The 24485-nt window shown below is 48.5% G+C and overlaps 1 protein-coding gene across 1 annotated transcript in view; it reads right to left on the bottom strand.

The window, feature by feature from the left end:
* The window catches only part of LOC145337182 (homeodomain-interacting protein kinase 4-like), a 30485-nt gene extending 6000 nt beyond the window's left edge, over positions 1-24485 (bottom strand). The window contains exons 1-2 of the mRNA XM_080181982.1: positions 23969-24485; positions 10147-11291 (exon numbers count right to left, since the gene is read on the bottom strand). Of these exons, the coding sequence (XP_080038108.1) occupies positions 10147-11291; positions 23969-24485 (1662 nt within the window). The remainder of the gene's footprint in view (positions 1-10146; positions 11292-23968) is intronic.

The following is a 24485-nucleotide window of genomic DNA, read 5'->3' as shown; positions in this document are numbered from 1 at the left end:
CAGAGGGCAGTTGAGAGTCAACCACACTGCTGATCATTAATTACCGTGGTCATTAATGTTCTTTGAGCAATTGGTTAGATTAGGTGGATTGATCAAGCTACAAAATAGCTCCTTAGTAGAACATAGAACATAGAACATTACAGCACAGTACAGGCCCTTCGGCCCTCGATGTTGCACCGACCAGTGGAACCAATCTAATGATCCTCTAACCTAAACTATTCCAATGTTATCCATTTGCCTATCTACTGACCATTTCAACGCCCTTAAAGTTGGCGAGTCCGCAACTGCTGCAGGCAGGGCATTCCATGCCCTTACTACTCTCTGAGTAAAGAGTAGTCTCCAAAGATGTGCAGGTTAGGTGGATTGGCCATGCTAAATTGCCCCTTAGTGTCCAAAGATGTGCAGGTTAGGTGGATTGGCCATGCTAAATTGCCCCTTAGTGTCCAAAGATGTGCAGGTTAGGTGGATTGGCCATGCTAAATTGCCCCTTAGAACATAGAACATAGAACATTACAGCGCAGAACAGGCCCTTCGGCCCACGATGTTGCGCCGACCAATTAAAAAGCAATGACCTTCTAACCTAAACCAATCCCTTTCCATCCATAAACCTATCCACGGATCTCTTAAACGCCCCCAAACTAGGCGCATCTACAACTGCAGCAGGCAGGGCATTCCAATCCCTCACCACCCTCTGGGTAAAGAACCTACCCCTGACATCCGTCCTATAACTACCACCCCTTAATTTAAAGCTATGCCCCCTCGTGCTAGCTTTCTCCATCCGAGGAAAAAGGCTATCACTATCCACCCTATCTAAACCTCTAATCATCTTATATGTTTCAATAAGGTTCCCCCTTAGCCGCCTTCTTTCTAACAAAAACAACCTCAAATCCCTCAGTCTCTCCTCATAGGACCTCCCCTCCATACCAGGCAACATCCTCGTAAACCTCCTCTGCACCCTCTCCAAAGCCTCCACATCCTTCCTATAATGTGGGGACCAGAACTGCACACAATACTCCAAGTGCGGCCGCACCAGAGTTTTGTACAGTTGCAACATGACGCTGCGGCTCCTAAATTCAATCCTCCTACCAATAAACGCCAAGACACCGTATGCCTTCCTAACAACCTTATCTACTTGATTCCCAACTTTCAGGGATCTATGTGCACATACACCTAGATCCCTCTGTTCATCCATACTATTCAGAGTCCTACCGTCAGCCCTATACTCTACACATCTGTGATTCCTGCCAAAGTGAATTACCTCACACTTTTCCGCATTAAACTCCATCTGCCACCTCTCGGCCCAGCTCTGCAACTTGTCCAAGTCTCTCTGTAAACTATGACACCCTTCCTCACTATCTACCACACCTCCGACTTTGGTGTCATCAGCAAATTTACTGATCCACCCAACTATACCCTCATCCAGATCATTTATAAAAATTACAAACAGCAGTGGCCCCAAAACAGATCCCTGAGGCACACCACTCATAACTGAACTCCATGATGAATACTTACCATCAACCACCACCCTCTGTCTCCTATCTGCTAGCCAATTCCTGATCCAATTACCTAAATCACCCTCAATCCCATACATCTGCATTTTCTGCAGAAGCCTTCCATGGTGAACCTTATCAAATGCCTTACTAAAGTCCATATATACCACGTCAACTGCCTTACCCCCATCCACCTCTTTGGTCACTTTCTCAAAAAACTCGATAAGGTTAATAAGGCACGACCTACCCTCCACAAAACCATGCTGACTATCTCTAATCAATTCATTACTCTATAAATAACTATAAATCCTATCCCTAATAATTTTTTCTAAAACCTTGCCCACAACAGAAGTAAGACTCACCGGTCTATAATTCCCGGGGAAGTCTCTGTTCCCCTTCTTAAACAATGGGACAACATTCGCTATCCTCCAATCCTCTGGCACTATACCTGTGACCAACGACGACCTGAAGATCAGAGCCAGAGGCTCTGCAATTGCCTCTCTTGCCTCCCAGAGAATCCTAGGGTAAATCCCGTCCGGCCCAGGGGACTTATCTATTTTCAAACCCTCAAGAATATCTAGCACATCCTCCCTATCAACTGCAATACTGTCCAGTTTACAACCCTGTAACCCAGTGTTCTCCACAGCTACATTTATGTCCCCCTGCGTGAATACCAAAGAGAAATATTGGTTCAATGCCTCTCCAATCTCTTCCGGTTCCACACATAACCTCCCACTGCTGTCTCTAACTGGCTCTAATCTTGCCCTAACCAATCTTCTGTTCTTAACATATCTATAGAACGCCTTAGGATTCTCCTTAATCCTATCAGCCAAAGTCTTCTCATGTCCTCTTTTAGCCCTTCTTAACTCACTCTTTAACTCCCTCCTAGCCAATCTAAAGCTTTCTAGTGCATTACCTGAGCCCTCAAGTCTCATCCTGTCATAAGCCTCCTTTTTCCTTTTAACCAGCGAATCAACTTTTTTGGTGCACCACGGTTCCCTAGCTCGACCATTTCCCCCTTGCCTGACAGGGACATTCATATCAAGGACTCGCAGTAGATGCTCCTTGAAAAAACTCCACATTTCGGACGTTCCCAGACCCTGTAGTCTCCTAGTCCAACCTATGCTTCCTAATTCTCTCCTAATAGCCTCATAATTACCCTTCCCCCAGCTAAAACTACTGACTTAGTGTCCAAAGATGTGCAGGTTAGGTGGATCGGCCATGCTAAATTGCCCCTTTGATCCCCCAGGATGTAGAGTACAGATAAATAGGTGATAGCTGGGACACTAGAGTGAGTGGGAGGAAAGTTATGAGGCAGAATAAGCCAATGAAATCCCTTTGCCTCTGTTTCAGCTTCACCTAGGTGGTTTTGATTGGATGGATAAGTTCTGTTGTAAGGGTAGCTGGTATGTAGATATTAGCACTCTGGAATGTGAGGCTGTTGACGGGTAAAATAAGGATAGATAAGGTGTAATGTGGTTGTTGTCGGGGATTCAGTACCTAGGGGGAACAGATTTGAATCATAGAGTAGAATCCCTACAGTGCAGAAGGAGGCCACTCAGCCCATCGAGTCTGCACTGACCTTTCCGCAGAGTATCCCACACAGACCCTATCCCCGTAACCCCATGTTTTCACCCCACTAATCCCCCTAGCTCACACATCTTGGAACACTAAGGGGCAATGTAGCCTGTCCAATCCATGTAACCTGCACATCTTTGGAGTGGGGAAGGAAACCGGAGTAATCAGGTGGCACAGTGGTTAAGTGCTGCTGCCTCACAGTGCCAGGGACCCAGGTTTGATTACAGCTTTGGGTGGCTGTCTGTGTGGAGTCTGCACATTCTCCTCGTGTCTGCGTGGGTTTGCTCTGTGTGATAATGGAATCCCTACAGTGTAGAAAGAGGCCATTCAGCCCATTGAATCTGCACCAACAATAATCCCACCCAGGCCCTATCCTTGTATCCTCGTGTATTTGCTCGTATAATCCTCCAATGCTAAAGAGCATGGCCAACGCACCTAACCTGCACATCTTTGGAGTGTGAGAGAAAACTGGAGCACCCGGAGGAAACCCACGGAGACATGGGGAGAATGCGCAAACTCTACCTAGACAGCAACCCGAGGCCGGAATCAAACTCAGATCCCTGGCGCTGTGAGGCAGCAGTGCTAACCACTGTGCTGTCCTGTGCATCCTTTGCAAGAAGGGTTGAGAGTTCCACATGATATGTTGCCTGTCTGGCTTGAGGACGAAGGGCAGAATCCCATCACTGTGATCCGTACTGGGGCAAGGAGCAAAAGGAAAAAGTAGGCAAGAAGTCAACTTCAGAGAGTGCCAAGAAGCTGGAGTTAAACTAAAGGACAAGACCTCAAGATCATAATCTCTGGATACCTTCCCAAGGTACATACACATTGGCATTCAGGTAAGCAGGTTGGGGAGTTGGACACAGACCTGAAGGAGAGTTGTCCTAAAGAGAGGCCCCAGGTCACTGGGCCCAGGAACCAGTAGTGGGATGGGGAGAAACTACAAGGGGCTCCATCAGTATTGGGTTGGAACCAGACCAGGATTAAAGCAGGGTCAAAGGATAAATGGGACATCACAAGGATTTCAAGCTAATACGTTTTGGGAGGAGATAGTTCAGGCGGAATAAATAACAGGACAAGAATGAATGAAAAGTGCAGGCACCGCCAGAAATTGTGCTTTGGACAATACGGTTAGTGTATGAAATAGGAGAAGGTCGTTCGGCCCTGCGGGTCTGCTCTGCCATTCAATGAGATCATCAACGTCAACACCATTGTTCCTGTGCTACCGTTGTACCCCTCAATATTTAGATTTCCCTCCCTAAAGGACATTAGCGAACCAGATGGGTTTTTATGATTAATGACGATCGATTTGTGGTCATCATTAGAATTTCAATGCAAGATTTTTATTGAAGGCAAATTTCACCATCAGCCTTGGGGGGAGGGATTCGAACCCAGGCCCCCAAAGCATCACCACAGGTCTCAGGATTACCATTCCTGTGTCAGTACCACTGAGTCACCACTTCCCCTGGCTTACAATAGGGTAGATTGATAGTGACACCAGTACAGGTAAATGATTTTGATTTAATGGTCATTATAGAGATATGGATACAATGATGTGAAATAACTGCTCAGGGTACTCAATATTACAGAAAGACAGACAGAATGGCAGAAGAATGGGGTGGTCCTGATGGTAAAATATGGACGTTAGTGGGTAAGTATCTGGCCTCAGGAGTGGTTTGTTGGCTCCATAATGACTCAAAGATGGTTATAAGGGCATTATATAAAAGGTGGCATGGTGGCACAGTGGGTTAGCACTGCTGCCTCACAGTGACCTGGGTTCGATTCCCGGCTCGGGTCACTGTCTGTGTGGAGTTTGCACGTTCTCCCCGTGTCTGCGTAGGTTTCCATCGGGTGCTCCAGTTTCCTCCCACACTCCAAAGATGTGCAGATTAGACTGATTAGCCAGGCTAAATTTCACCTTAGTGTCAGGGAGATATATGTGGGGATAGGGCCTGGGTGGGATTGTTGTCGGTGCAGGGTCAATGGGCCGAATGGCCTCTTTCTGCACTGTAGGGGTTCTATGATTCCATTCTATGAAGAAATTATTGGAGCTAATGACGAAGGAAATATAATAATTAATCTTCATATGGACTGGGGCAATCAAACTGGCAGAGAGTGGTTTGATTCCAAGGCCGGAATGGAACCCGAGTCCCTGGTGGTGTGAGGCAGCAGAGCTAACCACAGTGCCACTCATCTTTGGACACCAGGGGTTAATTTAGCTTGGCTGATCCACCTAACCTGCACATCTTTGGATGTGGGAGGAAACCCACACAGACACGGGGAGAATGTGCAAAGTCCAACAGTCAGTCACCCGGAATCGAACCTGGGTCCCTGGCGCTGTGAGACAGCAGTGCTAACTACCAATGCCATTGAATTAATTGCAGAACTAGGGCACTAAGGTTCTAAACGAGATAACTGCAGAGATAAGGAATGTGCTGGCTATGATTTTCCAAAAATCCTTAGATTTGGGAATTGTCCCATTAGACTGGAAATTGCCAAATGTTACGCCACTTTTTAAGAGAGGAGGGAGCGAGGAGGCCAATCTGTTGTTGGGGAAAATACTAGAATCTATCATCAAGGAAGTTTTAACAGCACTCTTGAATAAGTATAGTCTAATTAGAATGAGTCAACATAGTGTTTCCAGAGGAAACTCTGTTTGACGCATCTATTTAGATTTCTTGAAGATGGAACTAGGTAGGGTAGATAAAGGGGAACCAGTAGATGTAGTATACCCAGATTTCCCAAAAGGCATTCGATGAGCTGCCAAACAAAAAAGTTAACAGTCAGGATAAGAGGTCATGGAGTTGGGGGCAATATTTTAGCATGGGTAGAGGTATCATTAATACATAGAATGTAGAGAGTGGACATAACCGGGACTTTTTCAAGCTGGCAGGGAGTGACTAGTAGAGCATGACAAGGATCAGTGCTGGGGCCTCAGCTATTTACAATCTACACCACTGACCAAGAGGAAGAAACATAGGACAATGTTATCCAAGTTTGCTGATGATACCAAACTCGGTGAGAAGGTAAGCTGTGTGGAGGGCACAGAGAGGCAGTTAGTCACCAGTTTAGAAGAATAGAAAAAGCAGGGTACTTTTTAAAAGGTGAGAAACTCGTCGATGTTCAGAGAGATTTGGTTGTGTTCATACGAGGAACACAACAAGTTAGTACGCAGGTGCAGCAAGCAGCGAGGAAGGCAAATTAACTTTATTGCGAGGGGATTGGCTTACAAGTGTAAAGAAATCTTGCTGAAATTATACAGGGTTTTGGTGAAACTCTGAGTAGAGAATCATAGAATCCCTACCGTGCAGAAGGAGACCATCCTCGGATGGAGAAAGCTAGCACGAGGGGGCATGGCTTTAAATTAAGGGGGGGTAGTTATAGGACGGATGTCAGGGGTAGGTTCTTTACCCAGAGGGTGGTGAGGGATTGGAATGCCCTGCCTGCTGCAGTTGTAAATGCGCCTAGTTTGGGGGCGTTTAAGAGATCCGTGGATAGGTTTATGGATGAAAAGGGATTGGTTTAGGTTAGAGGGTCATTATTTTTTAACTGGTCGGCACAACATCGTGGGCCGAAGGGCCTGTTCTGCGTTGTAATGTTCTATGTTCTATGTTCTATTCAGCACATTGTGTCTGCACCAACCACAATCCCACCCAGGCCCTATCCCCATAACCCCACATATTTACCCTTAGCTAGTCCACCCTAAGGGGCAATTTAACACGGCCAATCCACCTAAACTGCACATCTAATAATAGTAGGAGGGATTACTATTTAAAAGGCGAAAAGCTGCAGCATGCTACGGTGCAGAGGGACCTGGGGAGCCTTGTGGATGAGTCGCAAAAACCCAGTCTGCAGGTGCAGCAGGTGATCAGGCAGGCGAATGGAATGTTGGCCTTTATAGCGAGGGGGATAGAATATAAAAGCAGGGAGGTCTTGCTGCAACTGTACAGGGCACTGGTGAGGCTGCAGCTGGAGTACTGTGTGCAGTTTTGGTCGCCGCACTTGCGCAAGGATATTTTGGCCTAGGAGGGAGTGCAGAGGAGGTTCACTAGGCTGATACCGGGAGGGCTGAAGGGCCTGTACTGCGCTGTAATGTTCTATGTTCTATGTTCTATGAGGGGGTTAGACTATGAAGAGAGGCTGAATAGACTGGGTCTGTACTCGGAGTTTAGAAGGATAAGGGGGGATCTTATAGAGACATATAAGATAATGAAGGGGATGGATAGGGTAGAGGTAGAGAGATTCTTTCCGCTTAGAAAGGATAGCAGGACTAGAGGGCACAGCCTCAAGATGGGGGGGGGTTCAGTTTAGAACAGAGTTGAGGAGGAACTTCTTCACTCAAAGGGTGGTGAATCTCTGGAATTCTCTGCCCGTTGAAGTGGTGGAGGCTGCCTCGCTGAATATATTTAAGTCACGGGTAGATAGGTTTCTGATAGACAAGGGAATTAAGGGTTATGGGGAGAAAGCGGGAAAGTGGAACTGATCCACTTCAGATCAGCCATGATCTTATTGAATGGCGGGGCAGGCTCGAGGGGCTAGATGGCCGACTCCTGCTTCTATTTCTTATGTTCTTTTTTTTGGAATATGGGAAGAAACCAGAGGAAACCCACGCAGACACAGGGAGAATGTGCAGACTCCACGCAGACGGTGACCCGAGCCTGGAATCGAACGCAGGACCCAGGCACCGTGAGGCAGCAGCGCTAACTCACTGTACCACCGTAGTTATAGAGGATGGGGTTAGAAGGATGAGAGGCGGTCGCATTGAAACTGACACCGTTCTGAAAGGGTTTGACTGTGTGGACGCAGAGAAATCGTTCAGGGAGGCTAAAACACGGGGTGGTGGGGGCCACAGTCTCAGGCTGATCATTTAGCACTGAGATAAGGAGATATTATTTCACCCAATGGGCTGGGGATCTTTGGAAATCTCTGCCACACGGGATTGTAGATTCTCCCTAGCTTGATGAGGTTTAAGGCTGGGATATTGTGTCTCTCAGGAAATTTATAGGAAATGGATAGCGGATGGGAAAATGCAGTTGAGTCCCAAGGTGAGCCTGGATAGCATTGGATGGTGAAGGAGACTCGATGGGCTGAATGGTGTTCAATCCCTTGTGTCCTTGGAAATGAGATTGAGATACAAATGAATGTAATTTAACTGATTGATAGGTTTGTGAGCTGAGGGGGCTACCGTTACTCTTTTTGTCCACTACCCAGTCCAATACTCGCCCTGTATTAGTGCCAGTGTGTTCATTACCCTGGGATGGCAGGTCTGTCAGATGAGGAGACATGATGTGGAGATGCCGGCGTTGGACTGGGGTAAACACAGTAAGAAGCCTCACAACACCAGCTTAAAGTCCAACAGGTTTATCTGGTAGCAAAAACCACCAGCTTTCGGAGCTCTGCCCCTTCGTCACCTGAGAGCTAATGGTGTTTACTACCAAATAAACCTGCTGGACTTTAACCTGGTGTTGTGAGACCTCTTAAAATGAGGAGAGACAATCCGGTTAGGATTGTGTTCACTGGAGTTTAGAAGAGTGAGAGGGGATCTCGTAGAAACTTATAAAATTCACACAGGGTTAGACAGAAAGAATGTTCCCGACAGTGGGGGGGGAGTCCAGAGCTAGGGGTCATAGTTTGAGGATAAGGGGGTAAACCTTTTAGAACTGAGGTGAGGAGAGATTTCTTCACCCAGAGGGTGGGGAATGTGTGGAATTTCACAGAAAGTAGCTGAGGCCAAAATATTGTGATTTCAAGAAGAAATTAGATATAGCTCTTGGAGCTAAAGAGATATCGGGGGGGGGAAGGAGGGAATCAGGATAATTTGATGATCAGCCATGATCATAATGAGTGGCAGAACAGGCTCGAAGGGCTGAATGGCCTACTCCTGCTTCTAGAACCGTAGAAAATTACAGCTCAGAAACAGGCCTTTTGGCCCTTCTTGTCTGTGCTGACCCATTTTTCACCTAGTCCCACTGACCTGCACCTGGACCATATCCCTCCACACCCCTCTCAGCCATGAACCCGTCCAAGATTTTCTTAAAAGTGACCCCACATTTATCCGGCAGCTCACTCCACACTCCCACCGCTCTCTGTGTGAAGAAGAACTCCCTCCCCGCCAATATTTCCTGTAAACTTTTCTCCTTTCACTCTTAACCCTAGTTTCTATATTTCCACGACCCAGTCCAGTACCAGTCCTGTATTGGTGCCAGGTTATCCATTAGCACCTATGGTATACGTCCTATCGTACATAAGAACATAAGAAATAGGAGCAGGAGTAGGCCATCTAGCCCTTCGAGCCTGCCCCGCCATTCAATAAGATCATGGCTGATCTGAAGTGGATCAGTTCCACTTTCCCGCTTTCTCCCCATAACCCTTAATCCCCCTGTCTATCAGAAACCTATCTACCCGTGTCTAAATATATTTAGCGAGGCAGCCTCCACCACTTCAACGGGCAGAGAATTCCAGAGATTCACCACCCTTTGAGTGAAGAAGTTCCTCCTCAACTCCGTTCTAAACTGCTGCCCCATTATCTTGAGGCTGTGCCCCCTAGTCCTACTGTCCTTTCTGAGCGGGAAGAGCCTCTCTACCTCTACCCTATCCATCCCATTCATCATCTTATACGTCTCAATGAGATCTCCCCTCATTCTTCTAAACTCTAACGAGTACAGACCCAGTTTATTCAGCCTCTCCTCATAGCTCAACCCCCTCAACTCCGGTATCAGCCTAGTGAACCTCCTCTGCACTCCCTCCAAGGCCAAAATATCCTTGCGCAAGTGCGGCGCCCAAAACTGCACACAGTACTCCAGCTGCGGCCTCACCAGTGCCCTGTACAGTTGCAGCAAGACCTCCCTGCTTTTATATTCAATCCCCCTCGCTATAAAGGCCAATGCCTGTTGCCTACATTGCAGAATCAGTGTGATCAATACCCACTCCTGTCTCATTGACTGACCCGGAGCCACAAAAGACACCTGAAAGCCCTCACCCTGGCTTCACCTGCCCCAAAGCTCTTGTTTAAACGTTTCTAGAGTTGGATGCCACCTTGGCCACACCTCACAGTTGCCATGCACTTTCACCTGGGGTTTACCTCAGGACCTGAAGGTTCTTTAGCGGCCGAGAGCTCCTCCGGCCTCTTGGTTTCCTGAGCCGAGGACGAGGGTGTGGAGAAGATGGCCTCCGTCTCTTCCTCCTCCCAGCTAATGACCTCCGTGGAAGGCTCCTGCCCGAGTAAGATCAAACTGCCGAAATTGGGATCCGACTGGGAATGGTGGGGAACGTTTCGCTGCTTCATCCCACACCGGTTGGCGTAGTAACCCATGACTGGCTCTTTCCTGTGTCGGTGGGCAGGGTGGCTGGCCCTGCAGCAGGCCCCGTGGTGGTATGAGTGGGGCAGGCACGTGGAGCTGCCGGCCTTGGAGGTCGAGGGCTGGTAGCCCGCGTTGCCTGCTCCCTCAGGCCACAAGTTCAGGGCCCCCGGCTCCTCGATGGTCAGGCTGTCCATCTTGTCGATGGCCCTCTGCATCGAGCTGATGCTGGGGATGTGGCGGGCCTGCCGGCACTCGTAGTAGTCCGAGGTGGGGTAGTAGGCCTCGTCGGCCATGTTGTAGTAATGGCGGTCGGCCAGCACCCGCCTGTCGCAGTTCAGGGCCGCGTTGAGGCCTTGGACCGACAGCTCGTAATATTTGGTGTGTTCGTGTGTGGCCTTCAGTTGCTGGATGGTGACGAAGGGATGCTTCAGGGCGGCGCTGGGCGTGATTCGCTCGTGAGAGTCCAAGGTGAGCATCCTTTTGATCAGCTCCACCATGTTTCTCCGATCGTGGAACTCAGCGATGACCTCGTCGTCGGGGAAGACAGTCTTGGCAATGTTAATGGTCTCCAGCTGGTCCAAGGACTTCAGGACGTACTTCCTCCTCTCCAGTGGCTGGATCATGGTCTCGGCCTGGTAATCGGCCGCGCACTTGAGCTGCCACTGCTGAGGCGAGTGCTGCCGGGGGTTGCGTCTGAAGAAGTGGCCGGCCTTGGTGGCCGCGTTGAGAAGGTGGTCCTTTGGCAGCCCCTGTGTTTCCACGATGTACCTGACCTGGTCGTACTCGCTGTTGCCGGGGTAGAGGGGCCAGCCCAGGTGCAGTTCGGCCATCACGCAGCCCAGAGACCACATGTCCACCTTCTCACAGAAGGGGAGGCCCAGGAGAATCTCCGGAGAGCGGTAGAACCGTGACTGGATGTAGGGCTCTGAGGGGGAGGGGGTGGGGGGGAAGGAGAAAGCACAGAGGTTAAACCAAGAAGGAATTACGGATCTGAACTTGGTGGCGGGGGGGGAGGGGACATGTTCTTCTGATCTACTGGGTCAAACAACAACTTGGCATTTACGTAGCGCCTAACATAAGACCATAAGAAATAGGAGCAGGAGTAGGCCATCTAGCCCCTCGAGCCTGCCCCACCATTCAATAAGATCATGGCTGATCTGTTGTGGCTCAGTTCCACTTTCCCGCCCTCTCCCCATAACCCTTAATCCCCTCTCTTATCAAAAACCCATCAACCCGCGTCTTAAATACATTCAGCGAGGCAGCCTCCACCACTTCAACAGGCAGAGAATTCCAGAGATTCACCACCCTTTGAGTGAAGAAGTTCCTCCTCAACTCCGTTCTAAACCGCCCCCCCTTTATCTTGAGGCTGTGCCCCCTAGTCCTACTGTCCTTTCTGAGCGGGAAGAGTCTCTCCACCTCTATCCTATCCATCCCATTCATCATCTTATACGTCTCAATAAGATCTCCCCTCATTCTTCTAAACTCTAACGAGTACAAGCCTAGTTTATTCAGCCTCTCCTCATAGTTCAACCCCCTCAACTCCGGAATCAGCCTAGTAAATCAGCCTAGGAATCAGTCTAGCCTACAATGACCCCGAGGTGCTGTTTGTCAAGCAAATGTCAAAACTGAACTAACTAGGGAGGTATTGGAATGGGTGACCGATAACTTGGCCGGACAGGTTGGTTTTAAGGGAGAGAGGGGTTGGGGCAGTTCAGGCGGTGGGACGCAGAAATGATGTAGAGATGCCAGTGTTGGACTGGGGTAAAAAAACAGAGATGTCAGAGGATGGAATTGGAGAAACAGAGAGCTCTCGGAGGGTTGTGAGGCTGGAGGAGGAAACAGAGATAGAGATCTCAGACAGAGCTGGAGGAGGATACAGATATCTCAGGAGGTTATAGGGTTGGAGGAGGCTATAAAGATAGAGATCATGAAGGGTTGTAGGACTGGAAGAGGCTACAGAGACTATGGAGGGGTGTAGGACTGGAGGAGGCTACAGATATCTCAGAAGTTTGTAGGGCTGGAGGAGACTATAAAGATAGAGATCTTGGAGGATCGGAGGGCTGGATGAAGCTACAGGGGTAGAGATCTCGGAGGGTTGTAGGACTGGAAGAGGCTACAGAGATTACGGAGGGTTGTAGGGCTGGAGGAGGATACAGATATCTCAGAAGGTTATAGGGTTGGAGGAGATAGATGGAGATCTCGGAAGGTCGTGGGCATGAATGAAGCTACAGAGATCTCGGCGGAATCCAAATACCAATTATTAATTAGCATTTAGATGAAGGTTTACCTTCTGCTGGACCATAAGAATCATAAGGACTAGGACCAGGAGTAGGCCATTCAGCCCCTCGAGCCTACCCCGCCATTTAATACGGTCAGGGCTGATCTCATCTCAGCCTCAACTCCACCTTCCTGCCCATTCACCCTAACCCTTCAAACCCATTAAAAAATCTGTCTACCTCTTCCTTAAATTTACCTAAAGACCCGACATCCACCACACACTGAGGCAGTGAATTCCACAGACTCACCACCCTCTGAGAGAAAGAGAAAGGGAATTAAGGGTTATGGGGAGAGGGCGGGAAAGTGGAACTGATCCACTTCAGATCAGCCATGATCTTATTGAATGGCGGGGCAGGCTCGAAGGGGATAGATGGCCTACTCCTGCTCCTATTTCTTATGTTCTTAGAAGCAATTTGACCTCACCTCTGTTTTAAATCTGCCACCCCCTTCTCCTAAAACTGTGACCTCTTGTTCTAGATTGCCCCACAAGCAGAAACACCCTCTCCATGTCTCCTGTGTCATCTTATACAATTGAATTTGATTTCCCCCTCATTCTTCTAAACTCCAGGGACTATCGGCCAAACCTGCTCAATCCCTCTTCGTAAGACAAACCCCTCATCTCTGGAATCAATCTAGTGAACCTCCTCCGAACTGCCTCCAATGCCACTACATCTTTCCTCAAGCAAGGAGACCGAAACTGTGCATGATACTGTAAGTGTGGTCTGACTAATGCTTTGTATATTAGCAGTAACACTTCACTATTTGATTCCATGCCTTCCTTATTACCCACTGTATCTGCACACTAATTTTTTGAGACTCGTGCACTAGAACACCCAGATCCCTCTGCACCGAGGCACTACCAAGTTTCTGTTTATTTATATAATAATTTGCCTTTGCAAACTGGATAACCTCACGCTTATCCCCGTTAAGCTCCATCTGCTACATTTTGTCCCATTCACTTTGACCAATCCGTATCCATTTGCAAATTTATTATTTCGTTTTCGCATTTTTACTATCCCACCTATTTTAGTGTCACCTCCAATTATGGTGGTGTTACCGACTAACCCCAGCATCCAAATCAAAGAGGAGACGGGGGAGGGTCAGAGAGGGGTGGGGGAGCTGGTGGGAGCAGGCAGATCAACCCCCTCTCCCCCCCTCCACCCCTCCACCTTGTGTGTCTGCTGCTGGCCTGCCTAAAGTGATGTGGAGTTGCTGGTGTTGGACTGGGGTAAACACGGTAAGAGGTCTCACAACACCAGGTTAAAGTCCAACAGGTTTATTTGGTAGTAAACACCACTAGCTTTCGGAGCGCTTCTCCTTCATCAGGTGAGTGGGGAGTTCTGATCACAAACAGGGTTTATAAAGACACACATTCAGTTTACAGAACACTGATTAGGATGCGAGTCTTTACAGCTAATCAATTCTTAAAGGTGCAGACAATGTGAGTGGAGATAGCGTTAAGCACAGGTTAAAGAGATGTGTATTGGTCTTGGGCATTCGGTCTCTGATCTTCGGGTAAACGTTCTCCAAAGTGACCTTCATGACATACGACAGCGCAGAGTCGCTGAGCAGAGACTGATAGCCAAGTTCTGCACACGTGAGGACGGCCTCAACTGGGATCACACTATCTGTAACCCCCATGACTTGTCTGAACTTGCAACATCTCACTAACAGTCCTGTCTGGAGACAATACACATCTCTAACCTGTGCTTAATGCTATCTCCACTCACATTGTCTGCACCTTTAAGACTTGATTAGCTGTAAAGATTCACATCCTAATCAGTATTCTGTAAACTGTGTGTGTCTTTATAAACCCTGTTTGTGATGAGAACTCCCCACTCACCTGATGAAGGAACAGTGTTCCGAAAGCTCGTGGTGTTTACTACCAAATAAACCTGTTGGATTTTAACCTGGTGTGAGACCTCTTACTGGCTAAAGTGGCCACGAAGACATCCAACCAATAGGGCATCATGGGGGTTGTTAGACCCAACCGTCTGCCCCATTCCTCAGCTAGGTCAGGCCCAGTTACCCCTGGGGGGAGGGGGAGCTTATGATGTCCTCCAGCTAAACGAGGCCTTCCACAGCCGATTGACACCACAGGAGCTGGAGCACCTACAGCCCCCGGGAACCTTATTTTAGTATGAAAAGTATCTGGTAAAGTTTTTGATTTCTTTCTTTTAAAGTTTTGTTTTTTGTTGTGTTGCCCCTTTAAGGGGTTGTCCTTTAGTCTATTGGTTGATTTGGTTGGGGCGGCACGGTGGCACAGTGGTTGGCACTGCTGCCTCACAGCGCCAGGAACATGGGTTTGATTCCAGCCTCGGGTGACTGTGGAGTCTGCACATCCTCACCGTGCCTGCGTGGGTTTCCTCCAGATGCTCCAGTTTCCTCCCACACGCCAAAGAAGAGGCTTTCAGTATGGAAACAGGCCCTTCAGCCCAACTTGTCTAGGCTGCCTTTTTTTTTAAACCCTAAGCTAGCCCCAATTTCCCACATTTGACCCATAATCCCTCTATACCCGTTGTACCCATGTAATTATCTAAACGCTTTTTAAAAGATAAAGTTGTACCCGCCTCTACTACTACCTCTGGCAGCTTGTTCCAGACACTCACCACCCTCTGTGTGAAACAATTGCCCCTCTGGACACTTTTGTATCTCTTCCCTCTCACCTTAAACTTATGCCCTCCACTTTGAGACTCCCCTACCTTTGAGAAAAGATATTGACTATCTAGCTGATCTGTGCCCCTCATTATTTTACAGACCTCTACAAGATCACTCCTCAGCCTCCTACGCTCCAGAGGAAAAAAGTCCCAGTCTATCCAGCCTCTCCTTATAACTCAATCCATCAAGTCCCGGTAGTAAACCTTTTCTGCACTCTTTCTAGTTTAATAATATCCTTTCTGTAATAGGGTGACCAGAACTGCACACAGTATTCCAAGTTTGTGCAGGTAAGGGGATTGGTCCTGCTAAATTGCCTCTTAGTGGCCCAAAGTCTGTAGATTAGATGGGATTGGCCATGGTAAATGTGTGGGATTGGAGGGCATTAAGGAGGGGGAGAGGGCCTGGGTAAGATGTTCCATCAGAGAGCCAGTGTAGATTCGATGGGCTGAATGGTTTCTCCTGCTCTGTAGGGATTCTATGATTCTCTGATTATTGTTTATTCAGCAGGGAGACTTCCGGGACACTGGGCATTGGATTGGGAGGCAGACAAATGTTGAGTTCTGTAAGTAGATCCAATATTTAAGCATAAATTATAGTGTCTAGTTTCCCATTTGAGCATCAAGCATCTGAAGCAATTAACACAGGGGAACCACAAATTTCTACAACAGCAGGAGGTGATCATAGAATCATAGAAACCCTACAGTGCAGAAAGAGGCCCTTTGGCCCATCGAGTCTGCACCGAACACAATCCCACCCAGGCCCCACCCCCATATCCCTACATATTATACCCACTAATCCCTCTAACCTACACATCCCTGGACACTAAGGGGCAATTTCTTAGCATGGTCAATCAGCCTAACCTGCACATCTTTGGACTGTGGGAGGAACCCGCAGCACCCGGAGGAAACCCACGCAGACACGGGGAGAATGTGCAAACTCCACACAGACAGTGACCCGAGCCGGGAATCGAACCCAGGCCCCTGGAGCTGTGAAGCAGCAGTGCTAACCCACTGTGCTACCGTGCCGCCCACAGGTAGCAACACTGGGACGATACTCAGCTTCAACACCCTCCTGTCTGTCACACACCATCAGATCTCTGCCAGGAATGAGGGGGTGACACAGACGGAGAGGCAGCTTCTGCGCAATGTGGATCGGCGGCTGGTTATTGTCCTGTGCATCATGTACAACTGTGTGAACAAGCTGGTACTGACCAGGTGGCATTGCAAGGGAGTTTCAAAGGTGGAATTGTACAGCTGGCGGGGAGTCTGTTTGGCAATGCCAGCGATACAGTAATCTGAATAACCATCAGGGTTTCAACCTGAACTTTTCCACATGTTTAGCTGCAGGACTGGGGTCCAACCAGCAGATGGGGCAGCTGGCATTCCTGACACTATGTGGAGATGCTGGTGTTGGACTGGGGTAAACACAGCCAGAAGTCCCACTACACCAGGTTAGAGTCCAACAGGTTTATTTGGTAGCAAAAGCCACAAGCTTTCGGAGCGCTGCCCCTTCGTCAGGTGAGTGGGAGCTCTGTTCACAAACAGGGCGTTTAAAGACACAAACTCAGTTTACAGAATAATGGCTGGAATGCGAGTCTTTACAGGTAATCAAGTCTTAAAGGTACAGACAATGTGAGTGGAGAGAGTGGGGGCAGGCAGACCAATTCCACCCCCCCCCAATCTTGTGTGTCTGTTCCTGGCCTGGCTAAAGTGGCCACTAGGATGTCCAACCAATGGGGCATCATGGGGGGTGTTAGACCCAACTGTCTGCCCCATTCCGTGGCTAGGTCAGGCCCAGTTACCCCTGGGAGGGGGAGATTGTGATGTCCTCCAGCTAAACGAGGCCTTCCACAGTCGATTGACACCACAGCAGCTGGAGCACCTACAGCTCCTGGGAACTTTATTTTAGTATGATTAAGTGCCTGGTAAAGTTTTTGTAAAGTTTCTCTCCACTCACGTTGTCTGTACCTGTTAAGACTTGATTACCTGTAAAGACTCGCATTCCAACCATTATTCTGTAAATTGAGTTTGTGTCTTTATATGCCTTGTTTGTGATCGAACTCCCACTTACCTGATGAAGGGACAGTGCTCTGAAAGCTAGTGGTTTTTGCTACCAAATAAACCTGTTGGACTTTAACCTGGTGTTGGGAGATTTCTGGCTGTGTTTACCCCACTCCAACACCAGCACCTCCACATCATGTTCCCAAAGTGGGCAGCAAGTATTTTCCGGATGAAATGGGTTCAGCGGGAGGCACAAGAGCAGGAGTGTGGCATGGTGCCAGGGTTTACAGGGACTAAACCACCGCATTTATATAGCACCTTTAACAAGTAAACGTCCTCAAAGGCTGTAATTGACCCAAGCAGGGATACATGAGGAATACAAGATCAGAGTTAGGATTCCCACCCCTTGAGCTAGCTTAGCTTAATTAATTAGATTATGTCTGATCTGACTCAGGTGGCACGGCGGGTTAGCACTGCTGCCTCATAGCACCAGGAACCCAGGTTCGTTTCCCGGCTTGGGTCACCGTCTGTGCAGAGTCTGCACGTTCTCCCCATGTCTGCGTGGGTTTCCTCCAGGTGCTCTGGTTTCCTCCCACATTCTTAAAGGCATACTGGTTAGGGTGCATTGGCCGTGCTAAATTCTCCCTCAGTGTACCCGAACAGGCGCTGGAGTGTGGTGACTGGGGGATTTTCACAGTAATTTAGTGTTTATTTATTAGTCACAAGTAAGGCTTACCTTAACACTGCGGTGAAGTTACTGTAGTGTTAATGTAAGTCTACTTGTGACCTAAGAAAAAATAATAAATAGGACAATAAATAAATCCCTTCATCATATTAAGCACCCCAATATTTCTGAAGTTTGTCCTGATGAGTGAGGGATGAAAAACTTCAGTGGTCTTTCAGCAATATTCAAGTTTAGCGCAACTGAACCACGTTTCAAGCAGCTCAGTCAAATCCACCCTTAATGTTCTATATCTGAGGGATACGGGCATCATCTCTCCTCCATAGCCTCGGTACCAGCCTGGTTAACCTGGCTGTACCTGTCCAAGGTATAGAGCCCAGAAAGCTGCTCTCAGGATGGGACCTAACCGGATAGTTTACACCGCGGTCGCCCACTGATATTCCAGCTTCCTCCAGTTAAAAGCTGTCCTTCCTGTCGAGGTTTCCGGTTTTTGTTCTTGACCCTATCCGTTAGGGTCCTCTGTTCCTCTGCGGTTCCGAGGTTCATGCCATTCGGAAACCTCCCTGTTCCACCGTTTGTCAGGCCCCTCGTGGTTGGGTTCAGACTCACCAGGAAGCAGGGGGAAAGGTTCTGCTTGAGGTCTGGGTCCTCAAGAGGGGACTTGGAAAGTGTCCCTCAGTGCCAATGAGGAGGCGGAAGAGTTTGGGAAGGGGGGATTTCAGTCTCTATAGGATCAGTTAGAGGGCTCAGGGAGTGAGAGAGAGATGCAAGGGGGGCCAGATTCAGTAGAGTGAGAGTCTGCGTAGAGGGCTGGCGGGTGAGGGGGAGGTCATGGTGGTGGGCGATGGAATTTAGGCGCAGTAAGAGATAGAATGTGGAGGTCTTGTGGGGTCACCGTCCCTGCCTCCGAGCCAGAAGCTCTGGTTCAGCTCCCGTTCCCAGGATGGCGGAGGAAGATGTGTTCATTACGCGGCCAAACTGACTCAAGGACAGCTTCTTCCCTGCTGCTGCCATCAGACTTTTGAATGGACCTGCCTTGCACTAAGCTGATCTTTCTCTACACCCTGGCTTTGACTGCAACACTACATTCTGCACTCTCTCATTGCCTTCTCCCCTACGTACTCTATGAACAGGATGTGTATGTAGCGTGTAAGAAACAATACTTTTCACTATATCCCCGAACAAGTGGCAATAATAAAACCAAATCAAGTCAAACAGACTGAGAATGTCAATCTGTCAATCCTTCCAGACACGCCAATCACTGGCGATAAGAGAGGGAGAGACTCCTGGTCAGCGACGCGGGAAATGGAGTGACCCACCCGCCCCCCTCACACTATAAGCTGCCTGGTGACAGACTAATGACCTGTTCCGGGAATGACTAGCTATGGAAACAGATATGAGCCTGCCTGAGCGTGACACTTGGGGCGGGAAGAGAGTTGGAACTGGAATAGACGGAGTGAGCACTGGACGTTAGATGGACACGTGATTCAAAGGTGGGAATTGTGAATTTAGTGGACGGGGGGGGGGTGGGGGTGGGGGGTGAGCCTCCCAGGGTCAGTGAGAAGAGGAGACTGGCAGAGCAGGATCCCACTAGGACAGCGTGCACATTGAGTTCATCGATTGGGGGTCAGGATATGGGTGGCACGGTGGCGCAGTGGTTAGTGTTGCTGCCTCGCGGCGCCAGGGACCCGGGTTCGATTCCTGGCTCGGGTCACTGTCTGTGTGGACTCTGCACGTTCTCCCCGTGTCTGCGTGGGTTTCCTCCAGGTGATCTGGATGCCTACGACATCTTTATCAATCTCTCCTTAGCTCCGACCAATCCCTGACCTCCCATCCTGCCTCCCTCCCCCTCCAGCCAAATATACAATCCTTTGTTTTTCTATCCCTTTTCAGTTCTGTAGAAGGGCCACACGGACTCGAAATGTTGACTGTGTTCCTCTCTCTTCGCAGTTGCTGCCAGACCCTCTGAAATATCCAGCATTTCTTTCTTTTTATGCCACCTGCAAACTGGGTGCCTGTCCCTTTAAATAGCATCAGATGGAGGGGGTCAGTTCCCCCCCCATGCAACTGAGCACAGGTCCAGATGTGAGTGGTCAATCCACGTGGTCGCTGGATCAGAGCTGACCCAGAACAGGCATCAGATTAGTGGGAATGGCGGAAATGCCACTATGATACACCAGTGTCTGTGGGGTGCTGCATGAGGGGGTGGGGAGATGCTGTCCGGGAAGTGGGTAGAACCAGTGTGATGGACTGTGCCTTTAAGAAATGTATTTCAAGCAAATTTCTTTGTAGGTTTGTCAAGCAGCTCCTAGTATTTTATCGGTGCCGTGTTGTCTGTAACTGGTGTCCACTAATTGCGACTGAAGTAATGATGGACATTTTTTTTTAACCTGGCCTAATGCAGTGTCCTGGGGTTTTATGACCTTCTTGGAATTGCTGTGTGGAGCATGATCAACAGGTCAGGGATTTCCCACAGGGAAGTCCAAGTTTTTAGTTTCATTTTACTCAGATGCTATTGGAAGTTGCTGGCAGCAGGCAGTCTCTCTCTCTCTCTCTGTCTGTCTGTCTCTCTCTGTCTGTACAGCACAGGGACAGGGCCTGTGGCCCTCCAAGCCTGCCTCAAATAAAACTACATGCTCTTACAGACTCCGTATCCTTCCATTCCCACCCTATTCATCTAATCATTTAGCTACTCCTTAAATGCTGCTATCATCCCTGCTCCCACCGCTTCCCTGGGCAGTGCATTCCAGACATTCATCACCCTCTGTGTAAAAAAACTTGCCTCTCACACGTCCTCTAAACATTTCCCCATGCGCCTTAAACTTATGTCCCCGACTATTTGACTTTTCTACCCTAGGAGACAACATCTGACTATCCACTCTGTCACTCATAATTTTGTAAACCTCTATCAGGTCTCCCCCTCAACGTCCATCATTCCAGTGAGAACAAATCGGTTAGTGAATGTCCTCCAGACCAGGCAACATCCTGGTGAACCTTTTCTGTACCCTCTCCAAAGCCTCCACATCCTTCTGGTAGTGTGGCAACCAGAATTGTACACAATATCCTAAATGAGGCCTAACTAAGGCTCTGTACAGCTGCAGCATGACCTGCCAATTTTTATTCTCAATATCCCGATGGACGGAGGCTCCCAGGAAGCCTCATAGATTTGACCCAACATTCAAAGGGCTAATTCACAGCATCATGTGAGCATACTCGCTCTTTATGCCAAGTCGAGGAAGGGGTGTATGTTTGTGAGGTGTTGTTTGACTTGGAATATCAGAGATAGCGAGCTGTTAAGTTTATATTATATTGTGTTTGATTCTTGATGTTGGGAAAAGTTAATCTTTTTATTGCATGTTAACTATATTCTTAAACAAACTGTGTTTGATAAAAGCTCCCTAGTGGATCACTTGAATCATACCTGGAGTGAAATATCTTACACTCACCCCAATGCCAAAATCAAATGTATAAATCTAAGATCTAGGCTACCTTCAGAAAGCACCTTGGAGTCTCTGGCCCACCAGTTTGGGGCACCATGTGGGAGGCTGGGCCAGAAGAGGGTAGGAGCAATACACACGCAGTCCTTTCTCACACTGGGCCTTACACAGCGCCATCACCAGTGGCATTATGGAGCCTATTTATGCAAACCCCTTTGTCAAACCCTAAACATGCTCTTCCAATCATCAAAAAGTTTCCAGGAACCAATGAAGGAGGTCCATGCAGCCTATTGTTGGTCCTTTGTGAGGACAATCCAAAACTAATGGTGTTACCTTTGCCCCCTGAGCCCTCTGTATCATTCCCAGGCTAATGGCATTGACCTGTTTTCTCTCTCTCTCTCTCTCTCCCCGCCCGCCCAGCACTCTATCAGGGAGAAACCAGTCCCACTGTCCCACTCTGTCCCCAAAGCCCAGAATCAATCCAGAGTTAACCACACTGCCCATGTGTCTATTTCTCAGATAGTCGTCCCCAGTTGTGTCCCCAACCATTCTCTGCGATTGCCAAAGATCCTTAGACAGCACCTTCCAAACCCACGACCACTTCTATCTAGAAGGAAGCGGGCAGCAGATACATGGGAACCCCACCACCTACAAGTTCCCCCTCCAAGCCACTCGCCATCCTGACTTGGAAATATACTGTCATTCCTTCACTTTTGCTGGGTCAAAATTCTGGAGTTCCCTCTCTAATGGCGTTGTAGGTCAACACAGTAAGCGGTCTGACAACACCAGGTTTAAGTCCAACCAATTTATTTGATAGTAAACTCACTGTGGAGAGTTCTGGCCTCAGGCAGAGCATATAACTCTGTCTGAGCTCTGTCTGAGGCCAGAACTCTCCATTCACCTGACGAAGGGGCAAACCCTGAAAGCTTGTGAGTTTACTATCAAATAAATCAGTTGGACTTTAACATGGTGTTGTCAGACTGCTTACTGGGTTTACCCCAGTCCAACACCAGCATCTCCACATCATTGTGGGTAATAAATGCTGGCCAGCCAGTGACCCCCATGTCCCATGAATTAACTTAAAAAAATATTCTGTGCTCCAATAGCCTTTTGGAGAAAGAAATGTTACTACCCACTTACAATGACAAACTTAACTTTCGTAATTCTCTCGTCAGAGTAACTCCCCAACTGGTCAGAATAACCTTTCACTTACTCACCCAGTCAAACCCTTCATCATTTACAAAAGAACATTTCTATTAAACCTTTTACTAGCCAATGTGAGATTGGCTCATCTCAAGATCAAAGCTGGAATAGATCAAACAGGTTTGATTGGGTGACCCTCGGGTTTAATGTTAAGACTCTGTGGATTGGAGAGTTGGAGATTTATTTGCTAATTCATTCCTGGGAGATGGGTGTCGCTGGCTGGGCCAGCATTTATTGCCCAACCCTACTTGCCCTGGAGGGCAGTTAAGAGTCAACCGCATCGCTGTGGCTCTGGAGTCACATGTAGGCCAGACCGGGTAAGGACGGCAGATTTCCTTCCCTGAAGGGGACATTAGGAAGCAGACGAGGATAAGAACATAAGAACATAAGAAATAGGAGCAGGAGTAGGCCATCTAGCCCTTCGATGGGTAATATTTTTAACAGCGAGGGTTCTTGAAAATTCTTAGCTTTGAAATTTTAAATTTGCTGTGTTCAAATCCCTCCCTGGCCTTGCCCTGTAATCTCCGCCAACTCTACAACCCTCCGAGATCTGTTACAGCTCCAATTTTCACTTCTTGTATTGATTTTAGTCGCTCCGCCATTGGTGGCCACGCCTTCAGCTGCCTGGGTCCTAAGATTTGGGATTCCTTCCCCCAAACCCTGGCCACCTCGCTTTCATCCAGCCTCCCCTTAAACCCCACCTAACCATAGAATCCCTACAGTGTAATAGGAGGCCATTTGTCCCACTGTGTCTGCACCGACTCTCTGAAAGTGCACCTTACCCAGGCCCACCCCTTCCCTGCGCTGTCTCCTGCACATTTCTCATGGCCAATCCACATACTCTTTGGACACTAAGGTGCAATTTTTAGCATGGCCAATTCCCCCCTAACCTACACATCTTTGGAGTGTGGGAGGAAACCAGAGAACCCGGAGGAAACCCATGTGGAAATGGGGAGAATGTGCAAACTCCCCACAGACCCTAACCCTAACCCAAGCTGGGAATCAAACCCGGGTCCCTGGCGCTGTGAGGCCTCAGCGCTAACCACCGTGCCACCCTCTTTGACCAACCTGCCTTAATATTTCCTCATGTAACTTGGTGACAAGTGATGGCTACTCAGGTTCTTGTGGGGGGCGGGGAATGCTTAACCGCGTAAAGAGATTTATACATGTATAAATGTTGCCGTTATTGTAAGGCATGTGGATATTCTTTGCGCACAGTCGGTATGTCCCAGGCTGGGTCCTAATCACCACCGTGTTGAGAGCTCGGTCTGTGTGTGTGTGTGCGTGTGTGTGTGTGTGTGTGTGTGTGTGTGTCGGTAAGGAGGGAACGAGCACTCACTCCTACCTTTAACGTACCGCACCTCATGAAATATGCTGGCCGAGCCAAAATCGATGACCTTCACGCGGAAGGGGAACCTCTTCTGATCAATAATCATTATATTCTCGGGTTTGAGGTCAGCGTGGATGATCGACAGGTCCTTTAGTTTCTGGAGCGCCCTCAGAACCTGGATGGTAATCGTCCGAATGTGCCTGGCTGGAAGCAGGGCAAAGTTGTTCTCCTTCTGGAACTCAAAGATGTTCTGCTCCATCAGCTCGAACACCAGGTAAGACTTGATGTCGTCGTGGAAGCACTCGAAAAACCGGATGAAGTGGTACTGGTCGGGATCCACCGATCCCAGAACCCTCAGCATCTTTAATTCATTCTTGATGATCCGGGTTCGATACGAGTCGCTCTTGAGGATCTTGATGGCGACAAAATGGCCCGTGCTCCTTTTCCAACACTTTGCTACCTCGCCAAACGTCCCCTTGCCCAGAACCTGAATAATGTCGTAGATATCTGTCTCGGAATGGATGACTGACAT

This window comes from Carcharhinus amblyrhynchos, unplaced genomic scaffold, assembly GCF_965287045.1.
Source record: "Carcharhinus amblyrhynchos unplaced genomic scaffold, sCarAmb.v2.hapA scaffold_44, whole genome shotgun sequence".
Taxonomy (NCBI): Eukaryota; Metazoa; Chordata; class Chondrichthyes; order Carcharhiniformes; family Carcharhinidae; genus Carcharhinus; species Carcharhinus amblyrhynchos.
Note: the sequence above shows the minus strand (reverse complement) of the source record. Positions and strands in the feature narration are given on the sequence as shown.